General features: G+C 34.2%; 1 protein-coding gene and 2 non-coding genes across 3 annotated transcripts; 2 read left to right on the forward strand and 1 right to left on the reverse strand.

The window, feature by feature from the left end:
• Nucleotides 1–11,461: 11,461 nt before the first annotated feature.
• Nucleotides 11,462–11,546, forward strand: LOC137735833 (small nucleolar RNA U31b). The gene has a single exon (XR_011068735.1). It is a non-coding gene; the product is annotated as a small nucleolar RNA U31b (small nucleolar RNA).
• An 80-nt stretch (nt 11,547–11,626) lies between these two features.
• LOC137735826 (small nucleolar RNA Z195/SNORD33/SNORD32 family) lies at nt 11,627–11,725 on the forward strand. Its single transcript, XR_011068728.1, has one exon. It is a non-coding gene; the product is annotated as a small nucleolar RNA Z195/SNORD33/SNORD32 family (small nucleolar RNA).
• A 3,209-nt stretch (nt 11,726–14,934) lies between these two features.
• Nucleotides 14,935–16,608, reverse strand: LOC137734224 (UPF0481 protein At3g47200-like). Its single transcript, XM_068473522.1, has one exon. It carries the CDS (start codon nt 16,312–16,314, stop codon nt 14,935–14,937), a length of 1,380 nt encoding a protein of 459 aa, XP_068329623.1. The 5' UTR covers nt 16,315–16,608.
• Between the last annotated feature and the right edge of the window lie 3,741 nt (nt 16,609–20,349).

Consider the following 20,349-nt stretch of genomic DNA (forward strand, 5'->3'; position numbering starts at 1 on the left):
ATATCCACACACACATCTCTCATCATACTCCTTATTTTCAAGTTAAACTTTTTTTTTTTTTTTTTTTTTTGGTGACGACGAGGCAAAAGTACTAAAGAAAAAGAAAGGTTACATAAGAATATCACGAGGCCAATCGACACCAGCTATATATGCAGTTAACAACCGACTACAAGAAGGAGAAGCTTGCTAAAAAGAGATTAGACCCAAACTTCATGACAAACTCAAACGAGCCGAATCATCACATAGACCAACTTTGATGCATAAGGGTGCGACAATTCAGTATTTCCCATAGGGTGATTATCCACTTTTGCATGTAAAATCAACTGTACTACAAGTGCAGAATTTGATTCCACCATAATCTTCTTAATTCTATTGTTCCATGCAAGTTGCAGCCTAATGAAAACCCTAAACTTCAACACATAGAATAGCACCTCGACCAAGATTAGCACAAAAGCTAGAAACCCGTGCCCCAACGAGTTTTTGAGGACATCGCTAGCACCAATGAAATTGGCCTACCCCTTGCGACACCTATTAACGTTAAGCTTTACCCAACCCTTAGGAGGGGGTTCCAAATGAAGAAAAGCATGTGTTAGAAGGGGCTTTATGGAGGAAACCATCTTCACCTGAAGCCAATCTTTCAAGTAGGTAATAATAATAGATTTGGATCAATAGGGAGAGCAAAATCCTATTCAAAAATACTTTTGTTTCACCAGTGCCACAAGAACCAGCAAGGGAAGCAAAAAATAAGTATTCATTCCAAATTAAACTTTAACTAAGAGCATCTAAAATCATGCTCTCTATTTTTAGTTAAATTTTAGCTATAAAGTTAGTTAGGAATTCCTTAAAAAATTCAACTTCAATCACACTCTCTAGTTTAGGAGGTCATAATGATAGTGGATCAATTAGTATATACTAGCAACAGTGCCCGCGCGTTGCTGCGGGTTTTAAAACTGTATAAAACATGTGAAAAGTGCTAAATACATATGATATGTCATACTATTTAGATATATGTTGAAATCTGTTTACAATCATATGGATTGGCGGTTGTATTGCCATTGTTCTAATATTCACATGTTTTACAAATTTGAAATCCTAAGTGTTCTTAACTGAAAGAAAAGATAAAAGTTGTTCTATTGCCATTGTTCTAATATTCACATCTTTTACAAATTTGAAGTTCTAAGAGTTCTTAACTAAAAGAAAAGATAAATTTTTTTTTCTCACTGAAATATGTCAATTTGAATCAAATCTACCTAAGAAGTATAGATTGTAGCATAACTTGTAATTTTTGCAAGCTGGACACCTGCAATATTAATAGTGACATAATTTCTTCCTAAGCCATCGGAAAAACCAAAATTGAACAGAACTTCCTCACCCCTCGTCTGACCAAATAAAAGAAGTAATGTTTCTCTTTTGGAACCTCTAATCACATGACACTCCAATCACATGACACAGAACCAGACAGAACATAAATTTTTTAAAAAAAAGAAGAAGAAAGAATTGAACACAATTACTCTTGACAAAAACTTATTACCCAAGAATGGAAAGTCACTGAAAACACAAATCACTAATGAAGAAATGAGGAAAGAAATCAGGAACTTAACTTATAAAGCATTAGGATGAACCATGCTAATTCGTTCATAAATGATCTGTCTCCCTACATTTTTCAAACTTGCAACCACATATAGTATTATAACATAATGATCAAACAAAACAGATTAATTCTTCAGCACACATTAACTCTTGATCGTGGAAAGGCTTTGGTTTCTTGCAAAATAATGGAAAATAAAATAAGAAACCCGTTGGAAAAGTTGGCAGTAGATTGGTTAAAAAACAATTTAAAATACTTTTTGTACGACTTGGTGATTCTAAACACTATTTGTTTCCAGATGAAATTAAGCTCGCAAAGAAACATGCCCCAAATTAGCTGAAGAACTCATAAAAGAATTTATACCTTGCAATTTATCATAACCTTTTCCATCACAGAATATTCAAAATTTTCAACAGAAAATGGATTTTATAATGTTGGTTAAAGAATAGGTTGGAACATACCTTGTAGTTTGTGCAAGCAAGAATTACATTGTTATAACGCAACGAAAAAATTGGGGTCAAACCTGTTATGAAACAACATTTTAATTAAACGAATGAATGTAGAAATGAGCTGGTTAAAGTATGTTCATTTGTTATAGTGTAGTTTTGTGTTTTTATATAACTCCAGGTTTTTTAGCTGGATACAGGTGACATAATGGATGTTTGTTAAAATTATCGACATCACAAATATGTATATAATGAGGGAATGGTAACATGCCTTGTAATTTTTGGAAGTGAGAGAGATGTAGAATGTCAATAGTGACGTAAATTTATTGTCAGAGATTTTAAAAACTACAGGAAAAGTTGTAATCACATGATACTGTAATTAAATGAGAGAAATTCAGTGTGTAGAGAAGGAAAAAAAAAATTTGTACACAGAAAGTTCATAGAAAGACCTATCTGTTAAAAATGGGAAATAACCTAAAAAAGAAAATTATCAACGGGAAATTAGGACAAAATCTTGATCAGACAATGTAAGGAGTTGGGTTTTAGAGGAGTCATCGTTGTTCAACATTGGTTTAAAGGTGTTTCAACGCAGAAAAAAAATGTTGAGGGATATAAATGTAACAGAAAAGTAACCAAAGTAAGTAGCATTATTTACAATGAACTGAAAATGTGAAACATATTTTAGAAACGGATCCAAGTGAATCATGTTTTTTTTTTAATTGTAAAAATAGTAACAAATGATGTTCAGAGATGGATCAGATATGCCTTATTTAGTGTCTCTGTGGTATACAGAGATAGGAATCAGTGAGTTGTTTGTGCTTTGATTTTTTGCAGCATCACCATCATGTCCATGTTTTCTCTTCAGATGAACTGACTGTTACCAATATATAAACAAACAATTTCTTCTTTTCACCTGTTGTAAAAATAGATGGTAAACTACCTAGTTATTCGTTTGAAGGATTTAAGATGAACATCCAAAAGTATGAATTTAGATATTTTAATGATAGATATATTTCGCCGATATCCTTTGATTGAGCAAAAGAAGATAATATGAATTGTACAATTATTTAACCTATCTAACCAATAATAAGAATGTTGGATAGATAGAATTAACAATTTTGGTTACAACATCTTTGATAATACCTTTGGATGTCCAACTAAATCCATTTATGGGTAAGTAGTTAATCATGTATTGAGACCAGGTGAAAAGCAGACATTGCAGATATATATCAGTAATAACCAGTTCCTCGGAAGAGAAGGGTTAGCAAAAACTTAATTTAAGCGGCAAACATATATGGAAAAAGCAATAAATTATCATTTTTAAAATAAACTATTGATTGTTATGGGAATGTACCTCCATATGAAACAAAGTAGGTGATCAACTCTGCAAGTGAGCAAGATTCAACAGGCTGACTACCTAATTTGGAGAAAAAAAAAAGAGATTAGCATTAACATGTTTTTAAGTATATATAGTATTTTTATACACATATTTATAAATTTAAATCCAGACGGTTACATAATCAAAGAGAAAGTATACCAAATGTCGACAATGTAGATGTATTGTTGAAGCAAGAATTTAATAATTTAAAAACATAACGTTTTCGTTGCATAATATCATTAATAAAGAAATTTATTGAATAATTGAATAAGAAATACAAAAATGCTTTAAGACAACGGGAAAAATCCAAAAAGAGTAAATCAATGCGGAGACAAAATGGAAGAAAATTTAAACAGTGTTTCTATGGAGATATGAAACACTCTAACACATTATAAAGTTGGAATAATTAGAATCTATAATGTGGGCAAAGTTAAAAAAAAAAATAGCTGTATTAAAACATACCTAAGTTTAATGTTTGTTTTGTACATTATCTTTGGCCTGCTTATATAACTCATTGTGTATAGACAAAACGTAGGTAAGCATAGCAGTTAACAATTTGACTGTAAATTTTGAAGGACATCTTTAAAGACTATATTTGCAGTATAATTTTTAACATCATTTTCTCCATGAGATATCAAAATTTTGAGACCTTCTTTTGATGTTACTCTAGATAATGCAACGTATAGCTGACCATGGGTAAAAACTGGTTCAGGAAGATATAATCCTACTTGTCTCAAAGATTGTCCTTGACTTTTGTTGATAGTCATTGCAAAACATGGTCTAATTGGGAATTGACGCCTTTTAAAAAAAAAAGGCCACTTATTCTCAGTTGCTGCAAAAGTGATCCTTGGTATGAAAACTTTGTAACCAACATTGTTTCCAGTAAGTATTTTAGCCTCAATAATTTTATTAAATAATTGAGTAATAACCAATCTAGTTCCATTACATAAACCGAAAGTTTGATTCAGATTTCGTAATAGCATAATCGGCATTCCTATTTTTAAAGTCAAGTTATGTGTAGGTAGACCATTGAAGTCTAATTTATTCAAAAATTCAACAGGATATGATGCTTCTAAATTTTCAACATTTCCATTGGAAGAACACAACGAATCATAGCTTAGAAACACATGTTGTTCTCCAGGTAACAATTCAATTATATAATTGTTTATATCTGTAACAGTTGTGTTTCGAGGTGTTATAATAGTGAGTTCTCTTAAATAATCAAAATTGGTAAAAGAAGTTTCAAAATTGGGATAAGTCACCAAAAAAATAGAAGAAATTGGATTTCCAGAAGAATGAACTATTAAATCTGTAGGTATTTTAATCAAAGATGTGTCTTTATCATTCAAATTATTTTCATCTGTTATGTCACTAATTTTTCTATCACCTATTTGTAAAATCCAATCTGCAAAATCACTAATGTTCTGTTTTTCTTCAGCACTAATTCCACTTCTTGATAATCTCATGTTTTCTTTCAACTGAAAAATTTTAAAATGGGACCATAAATAAGAAGTATTTAAAGAAGTATTTCTTATATCTTCTTTGGTTCCTCGAGGTATAACAGGTAATATTTGTCGAAAATCACCACCTAATAAAATAGGTTTACCACCAAAGGGAATCTTATTCTCTGAACCATGTAAATGTGATAAAATATCAGAAAGTGATTTATCCAATGCTTCAAAGCAATGTTTATGATTCATAGGCGCTTCATCCCATATAATTAAATCTGTCTTCTCAATTAATGTAGCAAGATGCGTTTTCTTTTTTATTGCACAAATTGAAGAATCAGTAATAACTAAAGGTATTTTAAATCTAGAATGAGCTGTTCGACCACCTGGTAATAATAATGATGTTATTCCTCATGATGCAACTGCTAAAACAATTTTTCGTTCAGATCTGAGTCTACATATGATAGTGTCCCATAAAAAAGTTTTTCCAGTGCCTCCATGACCATAGACAAAAAATAAACATTTTTCTTTTTTATTCACAGTTTCTATAACACAATCATAGATACGTTTTTGATCTTGATTGAGTTGTAATTTCAAAATATTATGTTTTTTTTAACAATTCTTCACAATCATAATCTAACTCTTCTCTTAAAAGTTTATTTTTTATTTCTAACATTTTATTTGCATCAGGCATTGGTAAATAATATTTTTCTAAAGAAGTTGATGCATTATTGAAAAGCAATTCTAATTCAAATAACACACAATTTTTTAATTCATCTTGTGGTACAACCATATCTGGAATTGCAAAAGTTTTTCGCAAATTGTATAAAATGTCATCATACATATTTTGCCAATAATTTTCAAAAAGAATTTGAGGATTTGCTACATCACAAAATAAAATAATTGTAACAAACAATTGTCTTAATTGAGCAGATGATGCTGTATTCACAGCATTTGATAAAGCTTCAATCCATTCTTTATCATCTCCTAACAATCCCAATGATTGGCATGCAGCTTGATATGAAATATGCACAACATTATTAATAGTTTTTATATCATCAAAGTTGAATGCACCTTTTTTCAAATTTAAAAGCATTCTTAAATAATATAACTCACCTGATGCAGGATGTACATACGCTATTCTGCCTATAGAACCTTTATGTTTCCTGGGCTTCCAAATTTTTTTCCGCGGATCATATACAAACTTTGATGGAATCTGTGCATAAGTCAATGAACGTGCTTCAGCATAAATTTTGTTAGTTTCAAACCAACTTGTCAACATTGTATGGTCAGAAGCATTTTGATTAATAATTGATTGCAGTGATTGGTCACCACAAAAAACAATATTTTGTTCTAATGGTAAATGAACAGGTAATCGTTCCACAAAAGGTTCCCTATGATGTATAGAATACTGAAACAATCTCCAAACAGCTTCATAAGATGATATATATCTACAATTTAGATATGTTAATATTTCATCATTTGGATTTTGCTGAAGAACCAACCGTGCTCTATCTGAACCTTTATTTACATATTTGAACAAATATTTTATAAGTGTTGATTGACAACAAAATTCAACATTTATATGAGCATTATATCTCAAAAGCAATTCAGAATTATAAGGAACAACAAAACTATTATCAACTTTAATTCCATTTTTTACTACAAATTTTGTCTCATCATCACGACGCCTATAAACAGGAAAGCCACTCGGGTCAAAAACTGTCTCATTTTTATACGCCTTGGGAAAATTTTTGGTGCATTTATTTTCTCGCATGCAAGAAGAATTCCGATTGATATAACCACATGGACCATGAATCATAAATTGATTAACAATTTCATAAAGCCGAGGGTTCATAAATTTGTCTGGTAACTCAGCTGAAATGATAGAATCTATATCTGATGCTGTGTAGCATTTAAATTTTGGTCTCAACCATATTAACATATGAGAATGAGGCAAACCTCTTTTTTGAAATTCAATTGTACAAACATCTATTTGTAAAAACAACAAATAGAAAAAAATTAAAATAAAAAACCAAAAAAAGAAAAAAGTTAGATTCACTATAAAGGAAAAAAAGACATATAATAAAAATAAAAAAAACTTGTAGAAGTTACTTGCATCAACCTCTCCAAAAGGCTGTCCAGATTTGATGAAATCAAGCAGATCATCAAGCTTCATTTTAAATATTCTAGAAATTATATCAGGTCTATCTTCAGGTTTGTAACCCTTTTTTTTTTTTTCAAACTCTCTTATAATTTCTGGCCATTTTACATTACAGGTAAATGTTATAAACAAATCAGGATGACCATACTCTCTACAAATAGCCATAGCATCTTGATAATTATTGATCATATATCTAGGACTTCCTGTATACAAAGCAGGCAACACAATTTTTTGTCCTAAATTGTTTGCATCATTATCACCTCTTGATATTGCATCATAAATCCCCTTGTAAATTTCACTCCTCAAATTTTTTTGATTTTGTCTAATGTAATCTAACCTATCCTCCTCAACTGTTGCATACGAATCAACCAAATATTGTTGAAAAAGTCTACCTCCTTTTAACAGCGTAGTTAAACATGGTTCTCTTTCCTGAATTTGATAAGCTATATAAGCTCTCATAGGCACCCTTTGTCTTTTTGTTTTTGGCCCTTTATAATTTTGATTCCACTTTAAATCCGGCCTATACCCGTCTTCACCATACGGAAAAAGAATAGGATATTGAAGGGCCATAAATTTTGGATTCAATTTTGTAACACGCTTTAATCCCTCGCTTTTACATTCTATAATGATGTCTCTATTAGAGTCAGACAAACCTATATCACCAACTATTAAACCACCTATCTCATCACTTGTTGGTTCATCATATTGTTTCCCATCATTTGGTTGCCTACCTAATAAAGTCATTCTTAAATTCATAAGACCATTTGTTTCAAATTTATCTCTTGCTGTTCGAAAAAGTTTGACTAACTCATTCAATTCATCAAACATTTTAATCAATTCTTGAACAATTCTTTCATCAAGCCTTCCATTTTTTCCATCAAAATTAAAAGCTTTGAGACGATTTTGAACTTCATTATATGTATCATAAACATATAATTGAGCAAATTTTGGAGACTCATTGCCAACAGGTAAAAGAGATCCCATTAAATGACAAACTTGACCACTAATTTTAAAAATGTAAGGACTTGATCCGTCATTAATTGAGTTATCAACTTTTGCTCCCATAGAAGTAAATGAAAACATAGAGTTGTAAGCTCTAATATTTTCTCGAAAAGATAAACTTGTTTTACCTCCATTTGGATTAAGCAAGCAATCTAAAAAAGTTGGCGTTGGTTTTGGAGGTTCAAATTTAATTTTTCCTTCTTGACAACAAAGAGTGAAAATAGGTTGAATTTTTTTCCAACTTTGTTTGAGAGATTCTTTCAACCAAAAATATGCACCACAATGTACACACCTATAATTTTGATCACCTAAGTCCACATAATCTTTCACAACACCTACACAAAAACAAAAACAAAAAAAAAAAAAAGGAAAAAAAATAAATAAAAACAAAAGGAAAAGATTAGCAACAACATGTAATCAAACAAACCGTAAACATAAACATGAAATAACTGAATTTGAAACGCACCAGTCCTATTTTTTTGGAAAAATGCTTGACCCTTACTTATGAGAACACGATCTTGAGCACACGATGCTCTGTTTTCAATGTTATCTGACAAATTAACAATGTTTTTGCCTTTTTGATCACGTGTGTACACTTGTTTTTTAAGCAAGAGAGGATTCAACATTTCATCACTGTTAACAGGTGCCTTGCTAGATGAACAACGATTCTCAACCAACAAATTTTGCGAAAGAGTTGCGTTAACCGCATACGGAACAAAAAAACATATTTGAAAAAAAAAACGATAACAAAAAAACAAACAGTCAACAAAACAGTTAAACTATAAGAAACATAACAAAACATTGCAATTATAAATGTAGACAACCAACCATATTACCACATTCATACAACTAAAAAGACAAAAATCAAAACAACCAACCTCTTTGAAAGATCACTGGTTCCAAGCTTTCAATGTTTGATTACTTTAGCAGCAACCAAATTAATCTGAAACAAAAACAGACGCCATTAATTAAATCAACCTAAAACAGAAAACCAATACAAATTTACAGAGACAGAGAAGCCTACATTCACCCAATTGTTAACCAAGACTGTAGATTAAAATTATTTCTTTTATTCTGCTTTCTCTTTTCTTCATTGGTAATTTGTGTTTTCAGTAAATGAGGGAACAAATCAGCAACCTAACTTATATAGCATTAGGATGAACCATGCTAATTTGTTGATAACTGATCTGTCTCCCTACATTTTTCAAACTTGCAACCACATATAGTATTATAACATAACAATCAAACAAAACAAATTAATTCTTAAGCACATATTAATTCTCGAGCATGGAAAGGCTTTGGTTTGTTGCAAAATAACAGGAAAAAAAAAAAAAAAAACGCATTGGAAAAGTTGGCAATAGATTGGTTAAAAAACAATTTAAAATACTTTTTGTATGACTTGGTGATTCTAAACACTATTTGTTTCCAGATGAAATTAAATATCGTAAAGAAACATGCCCCAAATCAGCTGAAGAACTCATAATAGAATTTCTACCTTGCAATTTATCATAACATTTTCCATCACAGAATATTCAAAATTTTCAACAGAACATGGATTGTATAATATTGGTTAAAGAATAGATTGGAGTATACCTCGTAGTTTGTGCAAGCTAGAATCACATTGTTATAACGCAACGACAAAATTGGGGTCAAACCTGTTATGAAACAACATTTTAATTAACAAAAGTTAAGCCTAAAAAGAAACACGGGACGATATATTATAAATTGCCACTTACATCAGAAACAAATGTTAATTTATTCAAAATCAATCATGGAAAAAAAATATATATATATATACACGAAAAGATAAAAATAGACAATAAGCACGAATAATTTTTTTTGAGATTATTAATCCATATTGTAAATCACAGGTCACAAATTGAAACCAAATGATATCATCCAAGAATACCTTTTGTATTCTGTCTTTATATTGATTGCCAACCAAATTGTCTTTTTTATTTTTCTTTCTCAACCCTGTGCAGTTCAAAAGTTCAACCACCAAACCCTGTAATGAACCAAGATATTGTTCATAGCAAATTCCAAAAATTTAATTAGATTTAACCAATACAGTCCTAAACCCATTTAATCTGAAAAATATAAAGAGAATCCTGTACATTACGAAATCAAATCAAATCATATAATCTCAAACATTTTATTCATACCTTTTTTATTTTGTCTTTATACCGATCATCAACAGCCTTTATATGTTTTTAATTAGTCTGTGAAGGTGAATTTTATCAAAAACCTGCAATCATGAAAAGAAAAAAAAATTAATATCATAAAGATAGAAAGAAAATTGCAGCCTTGAATATTTATAACACAAAGAGAATGATCACACAAAGATAAAATTGATCAACAAAGATACATTTGTCCACCGAAGTCCAATAAAATACATCCACAAAAGCTGTTCAGTTTTTACACTTCTTAATCAACAGACTTTAAAACCGAATTGAAATGAACTAAACGAAAAAGAATAACAAAAGTTCATGTAAAAAAAAAGGATTTAAACATATTAGACCATGCACTGGCTAACCTTTTGACTAAATCATCAACACTCTGAATACAAATAAATGAATGTGCACGTAGAGGTGTAAATTAGAGGATCCCAAAATTATCCCAATGTTATTTTGTCTATACCTTTGATGGAAATCCATAGAAGTCAGAGAGAGTTTCATAGAGAAAAAAGGCAGGACATGATTTCAGCATGTGTGCAACTTTCTACAACCCTAGAGGTTCCACTTGTTTTGCGAAAACAAAATCAGTGCTCGGAATCCAGAAAAGTAAAATGATAACCGTTATTGCTTCACCTAATAAAATTTTTAAAACCTCATTTAGTCACTAATACAAAAGATGGTGTTTCCCGAAGATGGAACTGCGAAAATCATTGATGCTAATGATTTCCGCTACACTATTAAAATCTCTTGACCCCGATAAGCATCTTTTCTCTTACAAAAATTCTATGGTTAAGTGACTTCTTTATACAACCTTGCTATTCCAAATAACTAATCTCATACTTTGTAACCAAATTATTACATGCTTCTAATGTTGCTTTCAAGTAACAGTAAAAACCAAGAAAAAAATTGAAATGCCATGATCCTTATGGCTTTTTTGCACATAAATACACGTGTTATAATTTAAATGAATGTGTAATAGTTTTTTGAGTACTCTGAAAAATTGTTTTTGAAAATAGGTTCCAAAATATAAGCCTGCACGTGAAATTCGGCTGGGCCTTAAATATAAGAAGCCCGCACTGGAAAAAAGAAAAATTAAATTGAGAAAAAATGCAAAACCCTAATCTGAGAGCCTATAAAAGCACGGCCTCTTGCTATGCTTCTCCATCTTCTCCTCTGTTTTTCTCTGTTTTCGATTAGGTTAAATGATAGAATAATTACAAAAGCATATCAGATAAATTAGGGTTAATTAAGAAATAGTAAGGAAAGTGATGAGAAGCTCTGTCGCCCCAGTCTTACCCGCATCAACATATTTGCTGCTTCCTGGTGATTGACTCTCTTTCTGATTCCTCATTTTCTTTTATTTTTTTCTATATCAATTTTTTTTTAAATATTTTTTGGTGCAATAAGTCTGGAAGAGGCAAATTCGGGGAGGTGTGATGATGATTATCCATTGAATCATCCTGAATAATCATATTCTGATGACTAATTATTAATCAAAATTACATGCACTACCATCTGAGCTCTCCCTAAATTCTCCACCTTCAAATTCCACCCTAAATGATTCTTTTTCTTAATCTATTAATTCATGTTTTTTAAATAATTCTAGTGTACTTTTGCCCATTGGTATGTGATGTCCAGACTAAAAAATGTGGCTGGGCATTTCGTAAGAACTTGGACTTTGGTAGTCCAGATTAGATTAGCTTTTGACTTTGCCAGTTTATTGCATGCCCTTTACCTATAATTCATGTCCTAATTTATCTGTTTAGGTTTTAGTCTTTGCCTTTGGGAAAACGCAAAATCTCTACCTTAAACGATCATGTGCAACCACACTCCTTACACCCCTTGCCTCTTTCCCCAACCTCAAATTTTCTAGGCAACCAAACAGAAGACAATATTTCACTCCTTTTTTCTAGTCAGTAGGCAATAAGACTCAGCGTTTCACTCTCTTCCGTTTCCCCTTGATTCTCGGCAACCAAACACAAATTAGGAACTAAAATTAGAAAGAAATTCGAACCTGCCTTGTAAATTAGGGCTTGAGCGATGTTCTTGACGTGCGACGTGGATCTTCCGGTGGCGAGGACCATAAAATCCGCCCACTCGCAGTGCTAAGTGGTGGAGAAGCTATTCACCCTGAGAAAATAAAAAAACCAATCCGATGGGTTCTAATGGGTCTTAAAGACAACAAATGTAAAAATTTGCCCAAAAAAAAGAAATCTAACAACAAAAACATAAATTATATAGCTTACCCAGAAAAGGTTCGAAGGGGACAGAAGCAAAGATTTGTGAGAGAGAAGACGGATCGAAGCAGAGATCGACGGCGAAAGAGAGAAGGCAAAAGAAAGGTAAAGGGAATTGAGGGGCGAGATTGATCGCACTTGTTGGAATCGAAGGCGAGATTTAGTAAGCCCGAGAACAGCAGAAGAGAGATCTGTGAGAAAGATGTGAGAAAGAAACGGAAAGCAAAAGAAAAATCGAGAACACTCAGTCCAAATAGAGGATCCATCGATGATAGACGCGTGGAAGCAATGGGCAAAAGTGGCATTTCGCTTCCCAAAAAACCAAAGAGAAGAACAACCGGAGGAAAAATCCAGGGGCAAAATTGTCCGCCCACTGGTCATCCACAGTACCACTTCACTGAGTTTTAGTATATAAAGATATTTTATTAAAATACTAGTAATTAATGCTAGGAGCTACTTTCTCACATACTAGATTAGGAGCTCCTGGGAATCCTTATCTTAGGAGGGGATGTGACTGGAGGTGGATTTTTCCAACTTAGTAGTGCTACCAACACTTGTGGGTCATATCTCTATTAAAGAGATAGTACAAATAGCATTTTTGTTTCCGAAAATTTTCTAAAATTTAGTTGGGAGCACATTTAGGAAACTCATTCAAGATGCTCTAAGAATACTCAAAAGTTATTTTAGGAGCTCCTCATAAAATTTTTACTCCTACCACACTCACTAATGTAGAGAGTCATAATGGTTACAAACCAATAGGAATAGTGTTTTTTGTCTTTTAATACAACTATATATTTACCGTTGAAAAATATAAAGGGAAGTATTTTAGGGATTTGATTTGTTTTGGTTGATGTTTTCTTGTCTTGTGGACAAAGGTTTAATTGGATTTATACTGCTCATTTTTAATCTTATAAAAACATCCTTATGGAGAAGGATAAAGCATACGGGATAGTGAGGATATTGAAGTATTCTTATACATTTAGGGGAGATCCCAAATTAGTCCTAACCTTTCAAAACATTCCAAATAACTACCTAACATGAAAAGTGGACGTTTGTTAGGTTTACTAGCATTGAGTGATGATGTGGACAATTATCAAAGTGGGTTTTCACTCTCAAATCTATGGATCTTGGAATTTTCAAATCGATGCAGTTTAGCTAAGCAAACTTACAACTTAACTTGGCTAAAAGGTGTCAATTTGAAGAAACAGAGCTCCAGAGACGGCTATTAGTAGAGAAAAATTGTAGTATTAGTCCCCTCATCGTTTAATGCTAGAAATAGTGAAAGGGAAGTGTTATTGGCACTCCAAAAATCTCATTCTACACTCCTCACAAGTGTATTTTTCTTTCCTATTTTCTCTCTAAAAATTTCCAGAAGAAATGCCAATCTTCAGCCTCCAGCCCTAGGCCCTTTGGCTTTGGGGTCCGGTGGCAACCCCCTGTTTACGTTTGCTTCAGAATCATTTCTTCCCTATTCCTTCTTTATGTTCCCTTCTAAGCTCTGTCTTAGATTTCTAAGCCTTTGACTCAGTTTTCTCCTTACTTCTCACTCAGAAGCTGCTCACTGCCGACCTCTTTTCCCCTCACCTTTGCACCCATTTTTCCATCCTTCCTCTTGCTCCCACTTTTATTTTCCAACCCATAATCACGATTTAGATCTTGGAGTTTTGGACTCTATTTTGACACAAGACTTAACCCTCCCAACCTATTGCCAATCCAGCTTGCTGGAAATTTGGACGAAGTGTGGAACGTTCCTGTCGGAACAACGGTGTTTTACACACTCCCTTTAACCCCCCCCCCCCTCCTTCAATTACGTTTTGTGACCTTTCTTGCAGGTGTGGATGTGGTGGCTTTGTTTCTTTGTGGATGGATTTTGCACAACACTCTCAGATCTAGTTTATGGTTCAGGTACTTTTTTCAATTTGGGGCAACGGCAACGACGGTCGTTTGAATGCTTTAGGTTTTTGTTGTTGTTTTTTTTCGTATTGTTGCCTACGGGCCTAAAGATGTATGAGTCTTCCTTTGTGTTTTGGATTGTAGCTCTATTTTGCTTGGATCTGTTTTATCTTTTATGTTTTGCTTTGTTTAATTTAAGGTTTTGTGTTTTGTTTGAACCTAGGCCCATCTTTCACAAATTGTAATTTCCCTTACATTAATGGAGTGCTATCTCTGACCCCAAAAAACAAAAAAAAAAAAAAAAAAAAAAGGAAAGGGTTTAGGTTAATTTATGCCTCGTTCTTCTCTTGAATTTTTTGTTTTAATTGTCATTGATGGTAAAGTTCTTGTCTCCCATGACTAGGTGTAACCTCTCTTTTTTCTAATTCATAGAATACCCTTGTACTGTCGAGGTTTCTTCGAATTGTGGACATTATAGAAGATGTCATTAGGCTAATCAAATTACTAAATAGTAGCTCTAATTTACAAAGGAAAGAGAGTTGCTATATCTGCGAAACAATGTAAATATGACTAATAAATTTCACCATACAGATTTAGCTTAAAGCTAAATACCGTCTCTGATGGACTTAATGAATCCAAAGGTTGTGAAAAACAGGATAAGAAGTGCAACCAAAGTTGAACTAGCTGTCCAAAGATCCCTGAAGTAAACTTGCCTCATGGTTGCCAGAGTACGGTTCCAACGATTCTCATAGTGCTCATTAAGTTGTCTACATATATCAGCATATCGACACGATTGTTCTTCCATAATGTTAACACAAAGTCCGTTGATCAGCTTTGTCACAGCTTCATTGCTTCCGAGCAAGTTGACAATGACTTTGTTTTTGACCAGCAAATCAACGTCTTCCATAATGTCCACAAGTTGATCCATTAGCAGAAAGTAATTGCAGATGCAAGTGTTGAATGGATACACAAACTGCTCCAAGGCCATGACGTTTCGGACAATGCATTCTGTCTCGTACTTCACACAAAATTGTGTGATCTTCAGGTCCATATGTCCAGTACCTAAGTGGAACTTCACCTTATTAGTCTCGTCTCTTATGACATAGCTTGGATCTTCAAGTATGGGCACAAATTTCACCCCGGAGGCAGTCAGCTGTCTGATATTATATATATTTTTTATAGGGGTCCTGCTACTGTCATCTCTCCAGGTCATTGTTTCATCTGGACTTAAAAAATATCTTACCAAATCAGTGAAGTGTTTCGGTTGTACTCCTTTTCTGACTGATTTTCCCTTGCTGTGATCTTTAAAGAACTGACAGGTAAGCTCAAGAAAGTTATCAACGGATGGAGCTTCGAGTACACTGATTGCTCCAGAATCACCAAGGTGATGGCTACAGACTTCATCAACTTTTTGTGCTTGTTCTTCCCGGGGAATGGAAATGGAAGAGGCCGGATTGGCAAAGTCATACAGCTCTAGAAGAACTGAATATGGAAGCTGATTTTCAAACAGAATCAGGTCCTGCTCTACCGCTTTTCTTAGCCATGGTGATCCAAATAAGTACTCATTTTGTATCTTTTCGAAGTTTGCCAAGAACAGCTCAATGATGAAGCAGGCATCCACTAGAATTACGTCCACAATGTTGAATGTGGCAAGCTCAATTGCCCCTGCATAACACTGAAGAATGTTTTTTTGGCGCGCCTCAATAAAACTTGTTAGTGTAGCCTCACTCTTGGAGCAACGTCGGAGAAAATTTTCATAGTACCTTTTCTTGTGGCCTTCCATGTCCAGGAGTTTTGGATTGCCATGGTGAAAAGGTCCTATTGAAAGTAATTGAGGAGTGTATGCTGCTTCATTCACTTTGCGAAGTTTGTTGGGAATCCTGTGGATACAAGGCCCACCGTTCGCAATGGCCTCGGAATCATGACGACATTCAGCTGGTTTGATGTGATCAATTTGAGGAGTAGCTTCCATATTCTCTTCCATCTACAAAGTTTTTAAATAGGAAAATGTCTTATAACCAAATTCCTTTGACAAATTGGAAATGATGTTCGCTCTTTTTCGCCTCTTGCAAAACCCGTTTTAATTTTTTAGCCATTAGATTGAACAACTCAGTGGCTAGAATTAAGAGGGGTATGCAGAAAGTGAAAAAAGTGCATATTTTTTTAGGTATTGGATCGCACAAATCAGAGTCCAGAATTAAGAAGGGAATGGAGAAGGTGAAAAGAATGTGTATAAATCACTCCCCCTTTCCTAAGTCGGCTCATTTATGGACCACGTTCATGCTTATGCTTGGCTCAGCTAAGCTCGTTTATGTTGAGCTTAAGATTGGCTCGGCACAAAAAAATTGACATCAATTTGGAAAACGAAAACCAATTTACTTTTCTAAATAATTTGGATTTTAACTATACCAATGTAATAGAATTAAATTTTCATGATATTTTTATTTTGGTTAAAGTAATACCTTGTTTGCGGTTAAAGATCTGGCAATCTTTTGAGGGCAGGCAAAAATCTCCTCTTGATTTGGTTCACTCTTGAGAAATTGAGATCACTTTTATGGTTTCTCTTGGTCTCTATTGAGTTATATTTATAGGAGAGTTGAGCCCCACTTTTCAAACCTTCATTTATATTTTATTATGTCTTTTTTTTTTTTGGTCGGCATATTTTATTATGTCTAAAGGTCGGTATTAGGATACGTATTATACATATAAATTATCTCAAGCTCTGTTTTTCTAACCTTTATTTATCTCTAATATTAAAAAGGAAAACTAACGAAAATGATTTGAAAATTTTGAGTTTTAACGATAAGGACAAAATAAAGAGTAAAGTGAATAGTACCATGATTAACTTTTTAGTGTAAAAATGATTGACTTCTGTGCCTTGGTATGTTATTCTTGCTTCCCAAAAAAAAAAAAAAAAAAAAAAAGGCAAAGGTCAAGGAAATTTACCTAAATTGCTATTTTGTCCCATTCTTCAGGCCTTATCAAAACCATCTTATTTTTCATTATCTTTTTTGTTCTTAGAAAGTATCTGTTGGTGGAATGAAAGTTCCTTCTACACTCCCATTCTGTTAGAATTTTAGCTTCTCTGGACCCGCGAATTCGACTTTTTTCTATTGCGACTGGTTTTTAAAAAGTAGATAATTATATACAATATCATTGTGTCCAAATCACCGAGTCACGTGTTCAAAAAAAAATCACCGAGTCACAGACAACGAACACTTTTGAATAGTTGATAATTATATGCAAGTTTTCCTTTGTTCTAGAGAAAGTACATATAAATCCTACCGCGTCTGAGGTGTCAAGCTGAATTTCTGCCCGTGGGAAGTTTATCTTTTTATTATTTTTAACTTATAAGTTGCTTCTTCGCTGATCATTAACTTCCATTTGGTAATTTCCAGGGAATTACCAAAGGCAATTACTGCATATGCAAGTTTTCCTTTGTTCTAGAGAAAGTACATATAAATCCTGCCGCGTCTGAAGTGTCAAGCTGAATTTCTGCCCGTGGGAAGTTTATCTTTTTTTTATTTTTAACTTATAAGTTGCTTCTTCGCTGATCAATAACTTCCATTTGGTAATTTCCAGGGAATTACCAAAGGCAATTACTGCTTAACAAACTGAAGGCTATCAACACGTATAAGTATTCCTGTCCTAAAGGGCAAAGAGCACAAGAAGCAAGCTTAGCCCCAAAACAAAGAGAAAGACGGATATACAACGCATACATCATCACAGTAGCGTCGCGTGCCAATAAGATAAAAGTGATGAAATTGAGGTTCTACCATAAAATCAATTGCCAATATAGGAAGTAGCCGAAGACTATATAAGCACATAGCAAACATTGTCCCTCACCAATGTGGGACAACTCTCAACACTCCCCTACACGTGTGGCCGATTTTCAAGCCTACATGTGGACAACAACTGGGTGACGTGGAGTGTGTGTGGCCGTTTGGCTTCACACGGGGACAACCTGCTCTGATATTATGATGAAATTGAGGTTTCACCATAAAACCAATTGGCAATATGGGGAGTATCCAAAGACCATATAAGCACATAATAAACCTTGTCCCTAATCGATATGGGACAACTCTCAACAAAAATATGTGTAAATTTTTGCCCACATGTCTTGACAAGGACACTACGTGACAGTATATCCGTATCATGTAAGTTTTTCGTCCTACAGAAAGATATATTCTTAGTTTAAATATAGTTACAATAGGCACTAACAACCGTAACCTCACTTTGTAACATCGAGTGATCCAACAGTCCTCCAAAAGAGGCCACCGGCTGTAGCGTGGCCATATTCGTGAGTGCGTCAGGGATGAGTAAAATAAATAGCACGATCCTAGAAATAATAAGGGAAATGACAAACATGGTTCAAAAAAGATACGGCAGTAAAACTGCTCTGACCCCACGGTAGCAAGAACAATTGTCCCTTAAACCCAGCATTTTGCTAGTGTTAAATGTCATTTCCAGCTGCTGCCATCAAGAGAATTCACACTTGTAGCTGTCTAAATTTCTAATGGGTTGTGTTGATGCACAAAATCGGCGAGGATTTTGGTACAACAGAAAGTGTCAAGTTTATGACCTTCGCTAGGTTACTCTAGTCATCAGTGTGGATAAGTATGCAAATGAATAGAGACAGGGAAGCAAATAACACAAGATGTACGTGGTTCACCCAAATTAGCTACGTCCACGGAGTAGAGGAGTTCTCATTAGTTGTGAAGGGTTTACACAAATACATAGGTTCAAGCTATCTTTTAGCGAGTTATAGTGAATAGTTTAGTACAAATGACATTAGGGATTAATGTGGGAGAATGATCCCCTTTTATAGAAGAGAGTTTCTAGCTTTGTTCTGACATTGACACGTGTCGTGTTGTGATTGGCCTCTGATATCGACACGTGTTGCGCCGTGATTGGCCTTAGATACCGACATGTGTCGTGTTGTGATTGGCCTCTTAGTTGGAGGAAAAGTCTTGTGGGTCCTTGACGGTATGCTGTTGACCGGTGCTTAGTAGTTTCGGGATTGGTCAAGTATGGTACAAACAATGCTCCCCTAAGTTCCCGAGTGAGGGAAGCTCCTCGGTTGGGGACTTGCAAGATCCAAGCCATTGAGTAATCACGAAACTTCCAGGTACCGAAGTGTGGTGTCGCCTTCACTAGCCTTCTCTGTCCTGTAAGTAGATGTGGCATCTTCTCTTGGAAGTACTTTTCCTTCATCCAGGAGTGGTATCTTTAGTTAGCGTTGATGCACAAGGTAATGTATCATTTTCATTTGAAGCTTACTTGTAGTTTCGGGTTTCGTCAAGTGCGATACAAACCATATAGTAGGAGTCCCCCAAGTCTCTAAGCGAGGAAATCTGCCAAGGGAGGTGACAGACAAGGTAAGCAATCAAGGTTCCAAGCAATCAGTCTCAGATCAGTAGGTTGATCTTGGGTTCCGGCTGATTGTACTCATTCTCCTTGTCTCTCATTCAACAATAAGGATAAAGAGAAGAAACAGGGATAAGAGATGATATGAGGACTCTTGTTTTTGGAGAAGACGGACGAATCGGCACGTGCTTTGTTGTACCTTACTTTCCACAGGTGTATTCTTGAACTGGGCTGGAGGGTCTTCTGGTTTCCTCCAAAGGAGCGAGTCGACTCCAGAATTTGAGGGTCAAAACAAGTCCGTCAAACCTGGAGTATGTTCTATCCTGATGATATGGGATACTTTTGCTGTTTGACAAAGTAGTAGATGTGGTATGGCGAAGCTTTGTTCTTTGATGACAGTGCTAGCAAAAGGCTGTTGAGGCTTCTCGATCTCTTCAAATAGAGCAGTGATGCCAAGCTTGGATTTGACTTAGACTCTTCCGTCTGGATTGTGCGGTTCCACAAAAAGGGCGTCGTACTGTAGTGATCTGTTCTAGCTAGCCGTTGAACCTTCTGCTTCAATCTTTTGTATAGCAGAAATGGTGCACAACCTTTGCATTTAAATGGTCATTCAGAGCACGACTTCTCAGTGACTCATCCATGCTTGGCAGCT

This window comes from Pyrus communis, chromosome 5 (assembly GCF_963583255.1).
Source record: "Pyrus communis chromosome 5, drPyrComm1.1, whole genome shotgun sequence".
NCBI lineage: Eukaryota > Viridiplantae > Streptophyta > Magnoliopsida > Rosales > Rosaceae > Pyrus > Pyrus communis.